Here is an 18,966-nt window from a genome sequence, read left to right as displayed (position 1 = left end):
GAAAATGGCGCCAGAGTGCAGGATGGGGGGTGGAACAATGACGCAGGGGGTGGAAATGCAGAAGGCTTGCTGAATGGCTCAAGCATGGGCGAGCAGGGAGGAGGGGCGACCCCCAAGAAGGAGCTTAAGACCAATCAAAGAGCTCATTTTAAATCAGGTCCTTATAGGGCAAGAACCTCCCCCAGCAGAAGGCAAGGGGAGCCCAGGGGGAGGGAATGGCCCAACCCCCAAAAGAAGGGCTGGGGTTGGAGCCCGAGAAAAAGGCTCAGTAGCCCAAAAACATCTAGTCAGTTGACTTCCGACTCAGACTCTGACTCGAGCTGGGACAGGCGGCTGGAAAGGTGGTCAGAGGACGATTCCGACACCAACTCGGGCTTTAACAAAAAGGGAGCAGTGGCATATAAGATCACTAGCTGCAAGGCTCCTGTGTGGGGTAAGACGATATCAGAGAAAGATCGAACTCTGCTTATAGACTAGTGATCAGATTCCCTCCTCCAATATCCCAATCAGTCGGACCCAATCCAGTTCTTGCAATGAGTAGACCCAGGAAGGAGATCACAGCTAACCATAGCTCTAGCTGCAAAAGACAGATCCTAAAATCTACCTCCTCCCCATCCTACCTCTTAGCCAAACCAACCCTCTCCAATCCATTCTTAAGCGTGTTAAATGCTACCATTTTATCGTTAAACCAATCCAACCCAAACCTCACAGAATCATGCTGGTTATGCTATGACACACACCCCCCTTTTTACGAAGGTGTTGCCCTCGATCTCCCATTTATCTTTTCAAAGTCAGGCAATCCACGCCAATGCAGATGGGACACCCCCTGGAGAGGCATTACCCTAAGCCAGGTTACAGGCCAAGGCAAATGCTTTGGCAATGCAACCTTGGCAAAGCGGATAGGTAATGTCTGCCAGGAATTCCTAAACTTAAAGGGGGGGAAGTTCCAGTGGGTGATCCCAGCTGCATCGGGAATGTAGGTCTGTCAACGATCCGGGGTAAGCCCATGTGTACCCCTTGACAAATTCCATCATTCTACCGACTTTTGTGTCCAAGTTTTAATTGTCCCCAGAGTCCTGTGTCACCAGGAAGAAGAAGTGTACAGCTTGTTCAAGGAACCTGACCGGCTCCTCAAGTGAGAAGTGATAATGGTCATCACCATTGCAATGCTCCTCAGTTTAGAAGCTACTGGCACTGCCACAGGCATCTCAGCCCTTGCAGCACAACATCAAGGACTGGCCCAACTGCAGGTGACTGTCGACGAGGACTTGCAGAGAATTGAAAAATCCATTTCTTCCCTAGAAAAATCTCTTTCCTCACTCTCAGAGGTCATCCTCCAAAACGGGCAAGTACTGGACCGTTTGTTTATGCAGCAAGGAGGCCTGTGTGCTGCCACCTTGAAAGAGGAATGCTGCTTTTATGCGGACCACACTGGAGTCATTAGAGACTCCACAGCTGAACTGAGAAACTGACTAAACCTAAGAAAAACGGACAGAGAAGCTCAACAAGGCTGGTTTGAGTCATGGTTCAACCAGTCCCTATGGCTCACCACCCTAATTTCCACCCGAATAGGCCCACTCACTATAATCATACTAACACAAATCCTTGGGCCTTGCATATTAAACAAATTGGTGCTATTCGTTAAAAAGCATTTAGAAACTGATAACATTATGTTCATCGAATGCCGACAATTACTTTAAGGCGTGTCTGTTGCTAAAACATTTACAATTTCATACTATTTTACTAAACCATGAAATTTTATAATGTCTACATTTTATAATTTTTTATGATTTTTACTAATCCTGAAGGAGGGGGAAAATGTGGAGAGTTAGGGATATGCGTGCAGAAGATATCGGGCCGTACAGTCAGTCAGGACCCCTCTTCCCCTCACAGTGAAACCTCTGCTCCGTGCCAGACATGAGCAGAAGGACACTGACTGCCCAAGCAATAAAAACCCTTATGACCCTTCAATAAACGCCATTTTGCTGTCCAGCACGTTGGTGTCCAGGAACATATGGACCGAGTGGCCCAAAGTTAGGGCCACCGTGCCGGGCTTGAAGGAGGTCGACATGCAACACTTTACCACTTTTGAAATGTCCATTTAGAAGAGGGTTTTGGCACACAAAGAACAGCCAGGCTTCGAAGTGTTGGCATCTTTAGTCTGGGAGAAATCCTGATTCTTAGGGAAATTTAGGAGACAGAAGTCCATTCTCAGGCACAGGGACCTGGACACAAACTCAGGTTTATTTCTCTATGAAATAAAGCTCACTTCACCCCTTTTGCAATGTCCATTTAAAGAAGGTTTTCAACATTCAAAAAACAGCCAGGGTTCTAAGTAGTGGCATCTTTAGTCTGGGAGAAATCCTGATCCTTGGGGAAATTTAGCAGGCAGAAGCCAAGTCTCTGAACCAGGGCCTTGGATACAAACTGAGGCCCTTTTCCCTTTGAAAAGAAACACACCCTCAAAGTTTCCTAATACCTTTTGGCAGATGTGCTTGTGACTCCGATTGTAGCCAGAGTCCTAAGTGGTGGCATCTTTAGTCTGGGAGAAATCCAGTTCAAAAGGGAATTGTAGTAGGCAGAAGCCCAGTCTCAGGGACAGCGCCGTGGACACACAGTAAGGTTTATTTCTTAGTGAAATAAAACTCAAATCACCACATTTGTAATATCTATATAGAGGAGGCTCTTGACATACAAAGAACAGCCAGGCTTCAAAGTGGTGGCATCTTTAGTCTGGAAGAAATCCTGACCCTTAGAAAAATTTAGCAGGCAGAATGCGAGTCTCAGGCTCAGGCCCTGAACACAAAGTGGGACCTCTTTCTGTGTGAAATAAAGCTCACTTCAACACTTTTCCAATGTCTATTTAGAGAAGGTGTTTGGAACTCAAAGAAAAGCCAGGGATTTAAGTGGTGGCATCTTCAGTCCAGGAGAAATCCTCATGTGTTCGGAAATTTAGCAGGCACAAGTTCAGTCTCAGGCTTAGGGCCCTGGTCACAAACAGGGGTGTATTTCTCTGTGAAATAAGCTGACTTCACCAGTTTTGTAATGTCATTTAGAGGAGGCTTTTGGCTCTCAAAGAACAGCCAGGGTTCTACGTTGTGGCGCATTTAGTCAGGGGGAAATCCTGATCCTTAGGGAAATTTATCAAGCAGAATCCCAGTCTCAGGCACACTGCTCTGGACACGAAGGGGGGCCTATTTCTCAGTGAAATAAAGCTCATTTCACCACTTTTGTAATGTCTATTTAGAGGATGTGTTTGGCACTCTTACAAAAACCAGGGCAGACTGATAGGCACCATAAAGTTATGAAGAAAATTGCATATCCCCGTCATGTTTTGGCAGTAGCAAAACCTAGCAATACTCTGTTCTCTGTGAGCAGATGTCAGTTCAGCTCTGTTAAAGAGAAGTCACTGCAGATCACAAAGCGAGAACAAGGAAGCCACAGAGCACCAGTGTTCTGCGCAGCGTACCGGTTGTTAGTGACTCCTGGTAAGAAGGATGATCAAGGTACATGGCACTCATAGAAGAAGCAGGGCAGATGGGGAGGTGCACTTTTTTTCTAAACCACCTACACCGCACCAGTTTGCCTGACTTCCTGTAAGGGTGCCATGCACTCTTTCAACTCTGCATAGCAAAAAGCATGGCAGTGTACTTGAAGCTAAGGAGAAAGCATGCACTCCACACAGCATTTCTCCCCATCCACTGAACATACTAACGTGCTCTCCGAAACTTGTTCACAAGCAGCATCAGCTGAGGTCGCTCTTGCTACATGAATAAGCAACTGCCAGCTCTTAACCATGTCAGAACATGCTAAGTCTTCTCCAATCACTTTCACTGTTCCAAAGCTGTTCAGAACACAAGGCGTTCTAAATGCACGTGTCCTCCACATAGCTTTGAACTAGACAACCAGTTGTCAGTGACTAGTGGTAAGAAGGTAGATCAACGTCACCTAGCTTTGCTGCTACAATACATACTCTTCATATGGCCTCCTGTGGTAAACATGATGCTTGCTGTTAGGCTCCGAGAGGCAGAGAACACAGATAGGTATGTGCCGTGAAAGGGGGGAAATGCTGTGTGGAGTGCATGCTTTCTCCTTAGCTTCAAGTACACTTCCATACTTTTTGCTATACAGACTTGAAAGAGTGCATGGCACTCTCACAGGAAGCCAGGCAAACTGGTGCGGTAAGGTGGTTTAGAAGAAAAGTGCACCTTCCCGTCTGCCCTGCTTCTTCTATGAGCACCATGCACGTTGATCTTCCTTCTTACCAGGAGTCACTAACAACCGGTACACTGCGCAGAGAACTCTGGTGCTCTGTGGCTTCCTTGTTCTTGCTTTGTGTCCTGTAGCGATTTCTCTCTAATGGAGATGAACTGACATCTACTGCTCCCACAGAACACTCTGATGCTAACTTTTGCTACTGCCAAAACACAACTGGGACGTGCACTTTTCTTCTAAACCTTCTGGTCCTCATCAGTCTGCCATGGTTTTTTTAAGAGCGTCATGCACTCTTTCAACTCTGCATGGAAAAAAGCACGGAAGTGTATCTAAAGCTAAGAAGAAAGCGTGCACACCACACAGCATTTCTCCCCTTCCACTGCACACCAATGTCTTCCCTGCATCTTGGAGCCTAACAGCAAGCATCATGTTTACCACAGAAAGCTGCATGTCAAATAGGTATGTAGTAGCAAAGCTGGCAGACCCCTCCCCAAGACCTTCTAGACCCCTCTCAAGACCCCTCCCCCAAAGCCCCCAAACACCACCCCAAATGCTCTGAGAACTATCCCCCAGACACCCCCCCCAAGACCCCTCCCAAGCCCTCCCAGACCCCCTCATCCCCACCCCTCCCCTGTGACCCTGCCCCGCCCTCACCTGTCCCTGTACTGCCTCAGCAGCTCCCTGAGCCCCCCATCTTCTCCCAGCACCTGCCCCGCTCTCTGCAGCGCCTCCCTCAGCACCCGCCCGAGGCCAGGGGGGTGCCCGAAGAGGTTCCCGGAAGGGTCCCGGGGATCTCAGGGGTCCCGGCAGGTGGATGTGGAAGGGACGCGGCGGGGAGTGGTGGGTATACTCACTCCATGCCTGGCCGCAGGGTCAGAGAGAGCCACTTCCGCCTGGCTTCTGATTGGCTGCAGGGGCGCGTGGGAGGCGGGCTTTGCTGGGGAAAAGCTGCTCGCTGATTGGTTGGTTTGGGAAGATGCAGCACAATGATTGGTTGGTTTGAGGAGAGGCGCGCTGCTGTTGGCTGGGAGGGGACCTCACACGCGGCGGAAGCGGCCGCGGGAGAGCGTGAGGGGAGAGTGGCTGCGAAGGGAGCTGAGGCAGGGCAGTGGGGAAAATGGGAGGTCTCAGGTGCGTTTGGGGAAGCTTTGGGGGAAAATGGGGGGATTTGGGGGGATTGAGTGATGTTCGAGGGGGAATTGCTGGGATTTGAAGTGGGTTTGAGGGGAATTGAGTGGTCCGAGGCGTACTTGTGGGAAACTGAGGGGGAGTTGTAGGGGTTTTTGTGGGGTCTGAGGTGGGTTCGGGATGGATTTGGGGGGGGGCTTGGCAGTTTGGGGGGTTTTTACGGGGTCTGAGGTGGATTTGAGGGGAAATGGGGGGTCTGAGATGGGTCTGAGGGGAATTGGGGGGTCGGGGGGGCTTAAGGACATTTTGGGGGGCTCTGAGAGTAACTTGGGGAGCTTTGGAGGGAACTAAGGGAAAATAGGAAATGGAAAAGGGGGCTATGAGGTGGGTCTGATGAGAAATGGGAGATTTGGGGGGAGTTGAGGGGAAATAGGGAGTTCTGAGATGGGTTTGGGGGGAATTAGGGATCTGAGGTGAGCTTGAGAGGGTCTGGAGGGGTTTTACAGGGATCTGAGGGGATTTTGGGGGGTTGGAAGAGGAACTGGGAGGGTCTGGGGGGTTTGGGGGAGTCTGAGGGCTCTGGGAGGGTCTCGGGTGGATCTGAGGTGGTTTGGGGGGGGTCTCAGGTGGGTCTGGGGTAAATTTGGGGTCAGGGGCACCAAAAGATGGGGGCCCCAGGGGGTGGAAGGGTCCCGGCCCCCCTAAATCCCCCCTGTCCCCACAGAGGGTTCCAGCCCTCTCTAAACCCTCCCTGTCCCCACAGAGGGTCCCAGCCGTGGCAGTGAAGGACCCCCGCCCCAACCACACCGTTGACATCAACAACCTCAATGAAAAGATCAAGAAGGATGATGAGGGGGGCTGGGGGGTCTTTCCTCACTGTCACCTGTCCTTGTCCCAGTCCCCACTGTCACCCATCCTTGTCACTGTCCCCACAGTCACCTGTCCGTGTGTCCCCAGTGCTGGAACTGTCCCTGTCCCCATTGTCACCTGTCCCTGTCACTGTCCCCACTGTCACCTGTGTCACTTGTACTCTGTGTCCCCAGAGCTGTCCCTGTCCCTGTGCCCTCACCTTGTCCCCATCGTTTCCTTGTCTCTGTAATTGTCCATGTGTCCCCAGAGCCAAAGCAGTCCCTGTCCCCATTGTCATCTTGTCTCCATGGTCACCTGTCCCCTCACCATGCCCCCATTGTCACCTCTGTCCCTTTCATTGTCCTTTCTGTCCTTGTCCCCAGAGCTAAGGGAGTCCCTGTCCTCGTTCCCCCCCACCCCATCACTGTTATGGCCCCATGGTCCTATTGTCACCTGTCATTGTCTCCAGAGCTGAAGGAGTCTGTGTCCCCATTGTCCCTGTGCTGTCCCTGTCCCCCCCAGAGCTGAAGGAGTCCCTCTGTGCCATTTTCTCCCCCTTTGGGCAGATTTTGGACATTTTGGTGTGGTGCAGTCTCCGCATGTGGGGCCAGGCCTTCGTCATCCTCAAGGAGATGAGCAGCACCAGCAATGGCCTGCACACCATGCAGGGCTTCCCCTTCTACAACAAACCCGTGGTGAGACAGAATCTGGGGCAAAATACCAGTGTTTGGGGAAAAAATCCCCAAATTTGGGGAAAAAAACCTGAATTCATGAGGAAAAAAAACCCAAATCCCATGGGATCACTCTAAAATCAAACTGGGAATAACCGCAAAGCTTCTCCTTCTACAACAAAGCCATGGTGAGACACAAATTTGGGGGGAAAATACCGAGATTTGGGGAAAAACTGGAATTTTGGGGGTAAATCCTGATATTGTGAGAAAAATCCTGAATTCTTGGGAGAAAAAAAGAAAAACAAAATGCAGCCTCAAATATCCTCCAAATCCAGCCAGGAACACCTTTTATGACAAGTCCATGGTGAGACAGAAATCTGGGGGGAAATACCAGAGTTTTGGGAAAAAACCCTGAATTCGTGGAAAAAAAAAAAAAAAACAAAATCCTCTGGAATCACTCTTAAACTGGGAATAACCCCAAAGCTTCCTCTTCTACAACAAGTGCATGGTGAGGCAAAAATCTGGGCGAAATTCTGGGAAAAAATCTGAATTCCTGGGAAAAAATGCCAAAATGCAGCCTCAAATATTCCCCAAATCCAACCAGGAACACACCAAAGCTTCCCCTTCTACAACAAGCCCATGGTGAGACAGAAATGTGGGGGGAAATACCAGAGTTTTGGGAAAAAACCCTGAAATTCTGGGAAAAAAATCTGAACTCCAAGCAGGAATTTCTAAGGCTTCCCTTCTATGCCAAGCCCACGGTGAAACCTCAAATTCAACCTGGAACCCCCAAAAATCTGTTGGAAACCCCCAAATCACTCTGGGAACTCCTCTAAAATATCTCTGAATTCCCTCAAACTTCCTCAGAAACTCCCAAATTTATCTGAATTTCCTCAAAAAACCCTCAGAAAACCCCCAAATCCCTGCTGAAAATCCCCCAGAAACCCCAAAATCCCTGCTGGAAATGCCCCAAATCCCTCAAAAACCCCAAAATGCCTCCTGGAACCTGCCCAAACCCCTCAGAAACCCCAAAAATGCCCCCCTAAACCCCCCAAAACCGCCCAAAACCCCAAAATGTGGAAAGTGCTATTGCAGAGGATCCAGTTCGCCAAGACAGACTCAGACATCATGGCCAAGATGAAGGGAACGTTCGTGGCATGGGAGCAGGAATGGGACAAAGGGGCACAGGGAACAGTGCCTGTGAGTTATGGGGTCACCTATGGGGTTTGGGGTCAGTTACAGGGTTTGGGGTCAGCTATGGGATTTCGGGTCACTTATGGGGTTTGGGGTCACTTATGGGATTGGGATCGGGATCAGGAGCACAAGTGTGACAAGCGCAAGGCCAAGGGTGAGGATGCGCCTGGGCCCAAAAAGGGCACAGGGAGCTGTGCCCATGAGTTATGGGGTCACCTATGGGATTTGGAGGTCAGTGATGGGATTTGAGGTCGGTTATGGGGTCAGTGATGGGATTTGGGGTCAGCTATGGGGTCAGTTCTGGGATTTGGGGTCAGTTATAGGATCAGGAGCACAAACGGGACAAGTGCAACCCCAAGGGTGGGGATGCACCTGGCCCCAGAAAGGGCACAGGGGGGATAGGGAGTTGTGCCTGTGAGTTATGGGGTCAGCTATGGGGTCACTTATGGCGTTTGGGATCAGGGCTGGGGCACAGGGGACACATGGCACAGTGACTGTGAATTATGGGGTCAGTTCTAGGATTTGGTGTCAGGTATGGGATTTGGCGTAAGTGATGGTATTTGGGGTCACTTGTGGGATCACTTAAGGGATTTGGGATTGGGTAATTTGGGTTTCTGACTGTGCCTTTGGGATAATTTGGGGTGTTTTGGGGTAATTTGGGATTATCTCTGTGCTTGGGGGTAATTTGGGGTATTTTAAGTGTCATTGGGGGTTCTCTCTGTGCTTTGGCATAACTTTGGGCTGTTTTGGGGGTAATCTGGGCTAGTTTGGGAATAATATGGGGTTCTCTCTCTCATTTGGGGCAATCTGGGCTGGTTTTGGGATAATTTGGGATGTTTTTGGTGTCATTTGGGATTCTCTATCTGTTTTGGGGTAATTTGGGATGTTTTGGGATTAATTCCAGATTCTCTCTGTGCTTTGGGGTAACTCTGGATTGTTCCTAGATTTTTGGGGGGGACCATTCACAGGTTTTTTGAAGGAATATTCCTGAATTTTTGGGGGGAACATTCCTGGGTTTTTTTGGAGGAATATTCTTGAATTTTTTTGGGAGACAATTCCTGGGTTTTTTTGGGGAACGTTTCTGAGTTTTTGAGGGAACATTCGTGGAATTTTTGGGGGACTGTTTCCAGGTTTTGGGGGGAAATTCTCGGGTTATTTGGAGGAACATTCCTGAATTTTTGGGGAACATTCCCAGGTGTTTGGGGAAACATTTTGAATTTTTGGAGGTTTTTTTGGGAGACCACTTCTGGCTTTTTGGGGGGACCATTCCCAGGTGTTTGGGGAAACATTTCCAGATTTTTTGGGCAACCTTCCTGGGTTTTTGGGGGATCATTCCCAGGTTTTTTTGAAGGAACATTCCCAAATTTGGGGGGTAACATTCCTGGGGGTTTTTTTGAGGAACATTCTTGAATTTTTAGGAGACTGTTCCTGATCTTTTTGTTTGGGAACGTTTCTGAATTTTTGGGGAACATTCCCGGAATTTTTGGGGGAACATTCTTGGGTCTTTGGGGGACCATCCCGTTTTTTTCAAGAACATTCCTGGGTTTTTGGGGGGAAACATTCCCAGATTTTTGAGGGACCTTTCTTGGGTCCCTTGGGGGCCCATTCACAGGCATTTTGTGGGACCATTCACAGGTTTTTGGGTACCATTCCCGGTTTTTGGGCTGTGCCAGGTTCCCAGGGTTCAGGGGAGCTGCGCTGGTGCCCGAGCTCCACGACATCACCTGCATGGAGTTGGACACTGAGGTGCAGGGCTCCAAGATCACCCAGAGCAACACCATGAAGATCTCCTTCACCAAAAAATGACCCCAACCCCCCCCAAAACATTCCCAAACCCAAAAAAATGGCCTGGAATACCCCAAAATCCCAGAGAAACACCCCAAAATTCCAGAAAATGCCTCAAAACAGCCCCTCAATACCCCAAAACACCTCAAAATCCCAGAGAAATGCCTCAAAACTGCCCCTCAAGACCCCAAAACTGCCCCAAAATGCCCCACATCCTTTCAAGCTGCCCCAGAATCAACTAGGAACATGCCCAAATCTCATAGAAACACCCTAAAATCCCTCCAAACCACCCCACAATCCCTCAGAGCTGCCCCCAAAAATCTCAGAATTGCTCAAAACCAGACCAAAACACCAAAAATCCCAGAAAACCGCTCCCAAATCCCATACAAATACCCCAAAATTGCAGAAAACTGCCCCAAAAATGGTCCTCGCCCTGTCCCAAATCTCCCAAATCTCCCACATGCCCCCAGGTAAGTTCAGCTTGGCACAAATCTTCCTTTTTTTTATCCCAAATCCTCCTTTTTCCAACCCCAAAATCCTTTGTGCACCTCAAATGTCCTTTTTAGACCCCAAATTCTCCTTTTCACACCCAAAATCCCCTTTTCCCACTGAAATCCTGACCTCAAATCCTCAATCCCCATCCTAAATCCCCTTTTCCTCCTCCAAATCTCCTTTTCCATCCCAAAATCTCATTTTTCCATACCAAATCCCCCTTTTTGAGGTTCTCCAGGGGTTTTTGGAGTTTTTCCCAGCCTTGTACCAAGAGTCTCTCTGCAGACATTGCACCTGGAGCTGCTCCTACCCCAAATAAATCTCAAATCAACCAAAAATAAGCCCCAAATGAACCCCACTGTGCCCCCCAGTGCTAGAGTGGTTTTGCGGGGGGGAGTTTGGGGTCTGATGGGTTTGACCCCAAAATCTGGGTATGGGGGAGGTTTGAGTCTAAAGTTAGGAGGGGTTTCACACCAGGGTTTGGGATTTGGGGGGGTTTTGACTCCAGAATTTGGGATTTGGGAAGCTTTGACACCCCAGGGTTTGAGATTTGCAGGGTTTGACCCCAGAATTTGGGGATCAGGTGTGTTTAACGCCAAATTTTGGGATCAGAGGGGTTGGACACCCCAAATATTTCAAATCCCAACATTTGGAGATTGGGGGTTTTTTACCTCAAAATTTGGGGTTTCGGGTTGTTTGACTCCAGGATTTGGGGGGTTTTGACACCCCCCGGGTTTGGGGTGGAGGTTGAGATCAAAACAATTACCTAGAAACAGCAGCAGGATTTGGATTGGAAACAGGATCAAGATTGGGAATGAGGGATCAGAAACGAGAATGAGATTGGGATTGGGATGAGGATTGGGATTGGGAATGGAAATGGGATGAGGACTGGGAATAGGATTGGAATTGGGAAAGTGATTGAGATCGGGAATGGGAACAGGAATGGGATCAGGATTGGGAATGGGAACAAGATAGGGATTGGGAAGGGGAAGAAGATGGAGAATGGGATCGAGAAGGGGAACAAGAAGAAGATTGTGAGTGGAGTCGGGAATGAGATAGGGATTGGGAACAGGATCGGGATACTAAAGCCACAACATGAATGGCTGCGTTGACTGGGAAATCTCAAATTGGAGAACCAAAACCAGTACAGGCAGGAACAACTTTTCCTGGCTGGGAACTGGAATTTCAGACCCTGGCAGTGAGCCGTGCTGGACCATCCAGACTGGGATCATGGGGGCTGGGATCACATGGTCTGGGATCCTCCAGACTGGGACTGCATAGACTGGGACCAGATGGATCAGGCTGATTCAGACTGGGATTCTACAAACTAGAATCTCATGGATTGGGACCATATGGACCGGGATGGCTGCACCAGAACAATGTGAACCGAGTTGGTCCTGCCCCACCCAGGGCTCCCTCCCAGACCCTCCCAGTCCCATGCGGGGGCGCAGCCAAAACTCCCCACAGTGAACGTGGAGGTCCCGGAGTGCTCCCGGTGTCAGTCTCAGTCTTGGAGCTTTCCTGGAGCTTTTTCGGTGCTGATTCCAGTTCCAGTCTGAATTTCAATCCCAGAGCAGTGCTGGCCTTGGTCTCAATCACTGTCCTATAGTGGGGCCAGTCTTTGTGCTGGTTCCGTTTTCAGTCTTGGTCTCAGTCTCAGTGTGGTTCAGGTCCCAGTGCTGGTACTGGTGCCGGTGTTGATCCAGAGTGCTCCCATGGCAATCTCGGTCTCGGTTCTGGTGCTGGAGTGGTGCCACTCTCGGTGCTGGTTCCAGTGCCACTCTCAGTCTCAGTCCCGGAGTTGTCCTGGTCCCAGAGCAGTCCTGGGTCCCAATGTCAGTGCTGGTCTTAGTCTGGGTCCCAGTACCAGCTCTGGGGCCAGTTTCAGTCATGGTTCTGGTGTCAGTTCTGATCCCACTCTTGGTCTCAGTCTCGGATTTCAGATTTCTGTCTCAGCAATAGTGCTGGTGCTGATTCTGCTTCTGGTGCCCGTTTCAGTCTCAGTCTCCATTCCAAAGAGTTCTGGCCTCTTTGAGTGATTTTAGAATAAACTGGATAGTTTTAGACTGGATTTTAGGCACCTTTTGTACAATGTTAGGCCAATTTGGATGATTTTAGACCCCTTTGTAAGGATTTTAGTCCCCTTTGGCTGATTTTTGGCCAAACCTGGTGGATTTAGGCTGCATTTGAAGGGCTTTTGGGTGATTTGAGGCCAAACCAGACCCTTTTAGGACCACGCGGGGCTGTGACGACGATTCTTCCCCTCACAGTCCCCACCCTTTCCTTGACCCATCCCCTCCTAGTTCGATAACGGGAGAGGAGGAGGAGGGAGGGAGGAAGAGGCGGAGCGGCAGCAGGAGCAGGAGAGGAAGGGGGGAGGAACTAATCAACAGCATGAGCCCCCAGAGCTGCAACTCGCAGCCCCCCCGAGACCATCGCCCCCCATTCCGCAGGTGCCCGGGGAGGGGGAGCTCGCCCCAAATATCTCGGGGGTGTCCCTGGGTTTGGGGTTTTTTTTTTTTTTTGGGGGGGGGGGGTTGGTATTTGGATCTTGCCGGGCTCCAGAGGCGCAGATGGCCCTCGGAGGGACATCGGGGGGTCCCCCGGATGTGTTTTTGGGGGTCGCGGTGGGTGCAGGCAGAGCCCCGGCGGGGGGAATGCGGGTCCCCCCGCGGTGGGAGTTGGGCTTCCCGGGCCGGGCCCTGCGAGCTCTGCCGGGGCCCCGTGGGGAGCGGACGGGATCGGCGGGGGGGACACCGGATTGGGGAGCCCCGGGAGAGGCGCGGCTTCCCTGAGCGGGAGCGCAGAGACAGGAGAGCCCCAGAAGGGCAAAGCGGGGAGCCCGGGAGGGGGGGACCCCTGGCATTGCCGGGACCCCGGCGGGGTTGCTGGGGCTGGAGGGGCGGCACGGCCGGGAAAGGGGTTCGGGAGTCCCGGTGACAGGAGTGCCTGCTCCCAGTATGAGCCCAGTTGCTCCCCCCGTGTGGTTCCAGTTTCCTCGGCACTCCCAGGATGAGTCCAGTCACTCCCAGTCATTCCCTTTGTGATGCAACTTGCCGCCACCACCGGGTCCCAGTTACTCCAAATTCCTCCCATTTTCATCCAGTGTATTGCTAGTTCTTCCAGTTGCCCTTAGTATAGTTCCAGTCACTCGCAGTGTGAGGCCATGACCCGCTGTCAATGCAAGCATGACCTCAGTAGCATGCAGTATAATCCCTGTGACTCCCTGTCTTTCCCAGTACATCCCAGTCACCCCCAGCATGCTGCCTGTCACTCTCACATCTTCCCAGTTGCTTTCAGCATGATGCCAGTTGTTCACAGCCACTCCCAGTCCATCTTAATATGATTCCAGTCACCCTCAGTGTGATCCCAATCTCACCCAGCATAGACACAGCTTCTCTCACTGTGATCCCAGTATGATCCCAGTTGCTGCCAGAATAATTTCCATTGTTCACAGTTCCCTCCAGGATGATTCCTAGAATAGGCCCAGTCTCTCTCTAGCATTGTCCCCCAACATGATTCCAGTCCCCCCAGTATGGTTGCAGAATCATTATATCCCAGTTGCCCCAGTGAGGTTCCACTTACCTCAGAATGATGCAAGTCTTTCCCAGTTACAGTTGTCTCCAGCCTGTTCCCAGTTTCTGTCAGTGTCCAATACTCCCAGTTGCTCCCAGTATGATCCCTGTTATGGCCTCAGTCTCCTCAGCATGGTTCCAGTGCCTCCCAGTTGCTCCCAATGTGTCCACATTTTCCTCCCATCATGGGCTCAGTAGCTCCCAGTAACCCCCAGCCAGGTTCCATTCCCACTCACTGTAATCTCAGTGGCGCCCTGAATGATCCCAGTAGGACCTGTAATCACTCCCAGTATGGTTCCAGTCCCTCCCAGTATGATCCGTTGCACCCAGTCACCCCCAGTATGGTTCCAGTCATCTCCAGTATGACCCCAGTCACTCCCAGAGTGACACCCTGTCACTCACAGTGTGGCCCCAGTTGCTCCCAGTCACTTCCAGTATGGCTCCAGTAGTGGCTGGCACTTTTCCATCACTCCCAGTCTGATCGCAGCCATTCTTGGATATTCCCAGTACTATTCCAGTCACTCCCAGTATGATCCCAGCTAGTTCTTGTAGGATCCCAGTATGACTCTGACATGGGCACAGCTGCTCCCATTATCATCCACTGTGGTTCCAGTTGCTCCCATTTCCTCTCACTGTGATTTCAGTCTCTCCCAGTGCATCCCAGTTGCCGCCAGCATGTTCCCAGTCACTCCCAGTTGTTCTCAGCTGATCTCAGACTGATCTCAGTTGCTCACAGCCTCTCCCAGTCACTCTCAGTGCAGCTCCAGTTGCTGCCAGTATGATCCAAGTCATTCTGAGCGTGATCCCAGTTGCCCCTAGCATAGTCCCAGTCACTCCATAGATGATTCTGAGTCCCTCCCAGCATGGTTCCAGTCATACCCAGTTGCCCCCAGTGTAGGCCCAGTCACTCCCACTGACTCCCAGTGTCCCCCAGCATGGTCCTGGTTTTTCCCAGGATGGTTCCAGTGCCCCCCAGTATGGTTACAGACACTCTCATTCTATCATCATTATATTCTCCCAGGTGCCCCAGCACAGTCCTAGTCACTCCCAGTACTATCCCAGTATAAGTCCAGTATGATGCCAGTCTGTCCCACTAGGGTCCCAGTCACTCACACTTGCCCCCAGGTGCCCCAGTGTGGTGCTAGTTTTCCCCAGCCCATTCCCACTCGCTCCCAGTTAGGTCCCAGTCACAACCCCTTTGCTCTCAGACACTCCCAGTATATCCCAGTTTCCACAAACAATCTCTTAGTTATTCCCAGGCACTGGCATTTACCTCAGTGTGGTTCACTTTTCCCCAGTTTTATCCCAGTTGCATCCAGTTGTCCCCGGAATAGTCGCAGTGCCTTTCAGCATGGTTTGTTTTTTTTTAGGGAGGGGGAATGTTTGTAGAATGCAGAACTCCAAAACTGAGCAGAAAATGCCCCTTGGGGGGACACTGGGTGGTCCCGGTGGCAGCTGCTGGCAGAGGCGGCCTGGAGGAGCAGAGCCCCGTGTCCCCCAGGACCCCAAAGTGGGGAGCCCAGAGAGGGGGGAGAGCTGCCATTGGCAGGACCCTCAACAGCCTGGAGAGGGGCAGGGGGGACTTCTTGGACCCCCACCACCCCAAAGCAGAGAATAAGGGGAGAAGGGACCCCGGGACCCCAAAATCCCCCAGCATCCCTAAATGAGGAGAGGGAAGAGGGGAGAGCTTTTTGGATTGCTGGGACTCCCAGCAGCCTGGGGAGGGTGGGCACTGAGTAGATGGGGGACCCCCAGTACAAGTGTGACCCCCAGCACCTGGGACAGGGAGGAAGCCCTGAACACCAAAGGGGAGGGACCATTCCCAGGAACTCCTGGGAGGCATTTTCAGGGTTGAGTGTTGGTGTTTGGGAGGTTTTGATGGAGCCCAGGTGCCTGGGGACTTCTACAGATGGACTTGGGCAGGAGGAACCCCCAACACAACACGCTCATCCTTTGTTTTTCTGTAAACCAGGATTTCCTATTCCCAACCCTTGGCCCAGTGGAGGACAAGGAGGCTGTGAGAAAGAGTAAGATGGCCCAGGAGCCCCAGGCAGGTGAGGAGGAAGTCACTGCCCCTTTCCCCCTCTGTCCTGCTCCATCTCCCAGCCCAGCACGGCCCCCAGCTGCAGGACAACTGCGCTGCTGACACCCTCCTGCTGGGGACATGCTGGGGGGATCTCCTTCCCCTTCCCTTTGGCACGGAGGCAAATCCCATCCTCTCCTTGTCCTTCCTCCCCCAGAGAAGGAGCTGAGCACGGAGACCAGGGAGGACAAATCCCTGCGGCAGAACCTTGTGGAAGAGGCTGATTTGAGCAGCTCCACAGTGCAGGAATCTAATGGGGAGGAAAAGCCACACAGATCCTGCATGAGGAGGGGCTGCAAACACAGATCTTGGGGGTCTGAGGAGGAAAGACCCAACCTGGCCCAGGCAGGCAGCTGGAGATCGAGCCAGAGCTCGGACCTAGTGGTCCATGGGCAGCTTCGTGATGGGGAGAAGCCCCACAGGTGCTCAGAGTGTGGGATGAATTTTAGAAGGAGGTATAGCCTGACCTGCCACCAGAGGATCCATACTGGGGAGCGACCCTATGAGTGTGGGGAGTGTGGGAAGAGATTTAGAGTCAGCTCCCACCTTATCCAGCACCAGATGATCCACACTGGGGAGAGGCCCTACGAGTGTTCTGAGTGTGGGAAGAGGTTTCAGCTCAGCTCCACTCTCCTCGTGCACCAGTGCACACACACAGACGAGAAGCCCTTCCGCTGCCCCGAGTGCGGGAAGGGATTCAGGCAAAACTCCAACCTCATCATCCACCGGCGCATCCACACCGGGGAAAAGCCCTATGAGTGTGAGGAATGTGGGATGAGCTTCAGCCAGAGCTCCAGCCTGACCTACCACCAGAGGATCCACACTGGGGAGAAGCCCTACAAGTGTGAGGTGTGTGGGAAGAGCTTCAGAGTGTGCTCTGCACTGATCTACCACCAGTACATCCACACTGGGGAAAGGCCATACAACTGTGGGGATTGTGGAAAGAGCTTCAGACAGCGTTCCAACCTAATCCTCCATCAAAGGATCCACACTGGGGAGAGGCCCTTTGAGTGTTCTGAGTGTGGGAAGAGGTTTCGCATCAGCTCCGATCTCCTCCAGCACTACCAGACACACACAGAGGAGAGGCCTTTCCACTGCTCCTGCTGCGGGAAAGGCTTCAGGCAAATCTCCCACCTCATCAGCCACCGGCGCATCCACACCGGGGAGAGGCCCTACAAGTGTGAGGAGTGTGGGAAGAGCTTCTCCCAGAGCTCAACCTTGACCAAACACCAACAGAGGCACCGGTAAGGGAAGCCCTGCGAGTGCCCCGAGTGCAGGAAGAGCTTCGTGCACTGCTCCAACTCCATCCCCCACTGCAGGACCCATGTTGGGAAGAGCCCTGGGGACCCCATTCCCTGTCATCCATGTTGGGAAGACACCTGGCTGGTTATCCTTTTGTCTGGACCTTAATTTTTGTCTTTTCTCCATCTCTTTGTGCACCAAAGCCAAGAAGGATCGATCTGTCACCTCAAAACTACTCAAATCCCACTGAAAAGACCTCAATTCTAACCCAAAAGGGCTCAATCCAACCTCCATGTGGCTTGTTCCCTATTCAAAACAACAAACCTTACTGGATTCCACAGCTGCCAGGGTGAGAAGGGGTTGGAAGGAGATTGGGAGAAGTGGGATCCAAATTTGGAGCGGTGGGATCAGGATTGTGTCAGGCTGGCTGGGTGGGATGTATTTGATAGTAAATAAAATTTTCACAATTCCTGACTTCTGTCCCATTCACTTCCAGTCAGTTCCAGGTTTGTTTTCGGTGGCACCTTCTCAGCTGATTGTGTTTGTGTCCTCCTTTCTCTCCTGCCTCTCTCTGCCTCCTCTGTTTCTCTCTCAGGGTCTCCCTTGACCCAGGGCAGCTCCCACCAAAGACCCTGCCCTGATTCAATTCCCAATGCAGGAGCTCCAACAGCCATGGCTAAAGTTATGAAGGCTGGCAGTAAAATGTCCCTGGAAGATCTTGCTGCACTTGGCTTTTGGCCCCTTCTGAAGAGCTTTGCCTTCAAGGGCAGGAACATATTTTCCTGACTGGGAGCTGGAATTCCAGACCCTGGGTGTGTAAGCCATGCAAGACTATCCAGACTGGGATCATGTGGGCTGGTATCACATTGTAAGAGCAGGAAGGAGTGATGGAGACTTCAGATGGTTCTTAAAATGCAGTTAATTGCATAGACGAGGTTACAGCAGTTGTGAATCATGGGTGGGCCTATAGCTGCTAGCTACAGGCAAGCCATGTGTCCTGAAGCTTTGTTCTATTCATGTTACACAAAGCATTATATTTCTTTCTCTGCTGTGCATCTTAATACTTAACAATCAACACCTTTACTATTACCTATAGCTTATCATAACTACTAACGTTACCATATTCTTGTTCCTATTTTCCAATCACCAAAAATTAGTATGTTACAGTATAAGCTAGAGTTGTTTTTCAGTTTTCTTATAGTGGAAAATTCTGAGATCTTTCTTCTACTTGCAACGTTGATTTTCTTGTTTATCTCTGATAATCTTTCTGCTTGAGGTGGATTTATCCTTTTTCTCAGTCATAAAAGCCCCTTCCAACTCATTTGCTCTTTGCCTTCTTAGTTACCCAGTAAAACTGACTCAGTAATTCTTTTCTTCTATATCAAAACTTGCTATAATCTCTATTCCCTCTTCAGATTCTACATTCAAAGATCTTTCTGTTATACATATATATCTGTGAGACCTACTGTCAAATCCTTATCCTTCCCAACATCACATGGACTGGGATTGTACAAAGTGGGATCACATGCACTGGGATTGTACAAACTGGGACCATATGGACCAGGATCACTGCACAGGAGCAATGCAAACCGAAGTGGTCTTGTCCCACCACCACTGCTTACCTGGCAAAATTATGACAACAAGAAAATAGCAATTATTGATGACTACAAGGAAACCATGCTATAGATGGGAGCTGCAAACCAAAGTTCAGTGGAGCATGGAGTGGGCTGTG

General features: G+C 51.0%; 2 protein-coding genes across 4 annotated transcripts in view; both read left to right on the top strand.

The window, feature by feature from the left end:
- LOC306813449 (uncharacterized protein) overlaps positions 1 to 17,708 on the top strand; it is a 98,801-nt gene extending 81,093 nt beyond the window's left edge. For 2 of the 3 annotated variants that reach the window (XM_079328908.1, XM_079328909.1), the window contains one exon: positions 16,150 to 17,708. In XM_079328908.1, the coding sequence (XP_079185034.1) occupies positions 16,150 to 17,240 (1,091 nt within the window). In that variant the 3' untranslated portion in view covers positions 17,241 to 17,708. Of the gene's footprint in view, positions 1 to 15,882; positions 15,964 to 16,149 lie in introns of those variants that run through there. The other variant, XM_079328910.1, reaches the window with a different exon arrangement.
- STARD7 (StAR related lipid transfer domain containing 7) overlaps positions 1 to 18,966 on the top strand; it is a gene marked incomplete at its 3' end in the record, with an annotated part of 234,570 nt that overhangs the window by 112,824 nt on the left and 102,780 nt on the right. The gene's annotated exons all lie outside the window — the stretch shown is intronic.

This window comes from Erithacus rubecula (assembly GCF_903797595.1).
Source record: "Erithacus rubecula genome assembly, chromosome: 29".
Taxonomy (NCBI): Eukaryota; Metazoa; Chordata; class Aves; order Passeriformes; family Muscicapidae; genus Erithacus; species Erithacus rubecula.
Note: the sequence above shows the minus strand (reverse complement) of the source record. Positions and strands in the feature narration are given on the sequence as shown.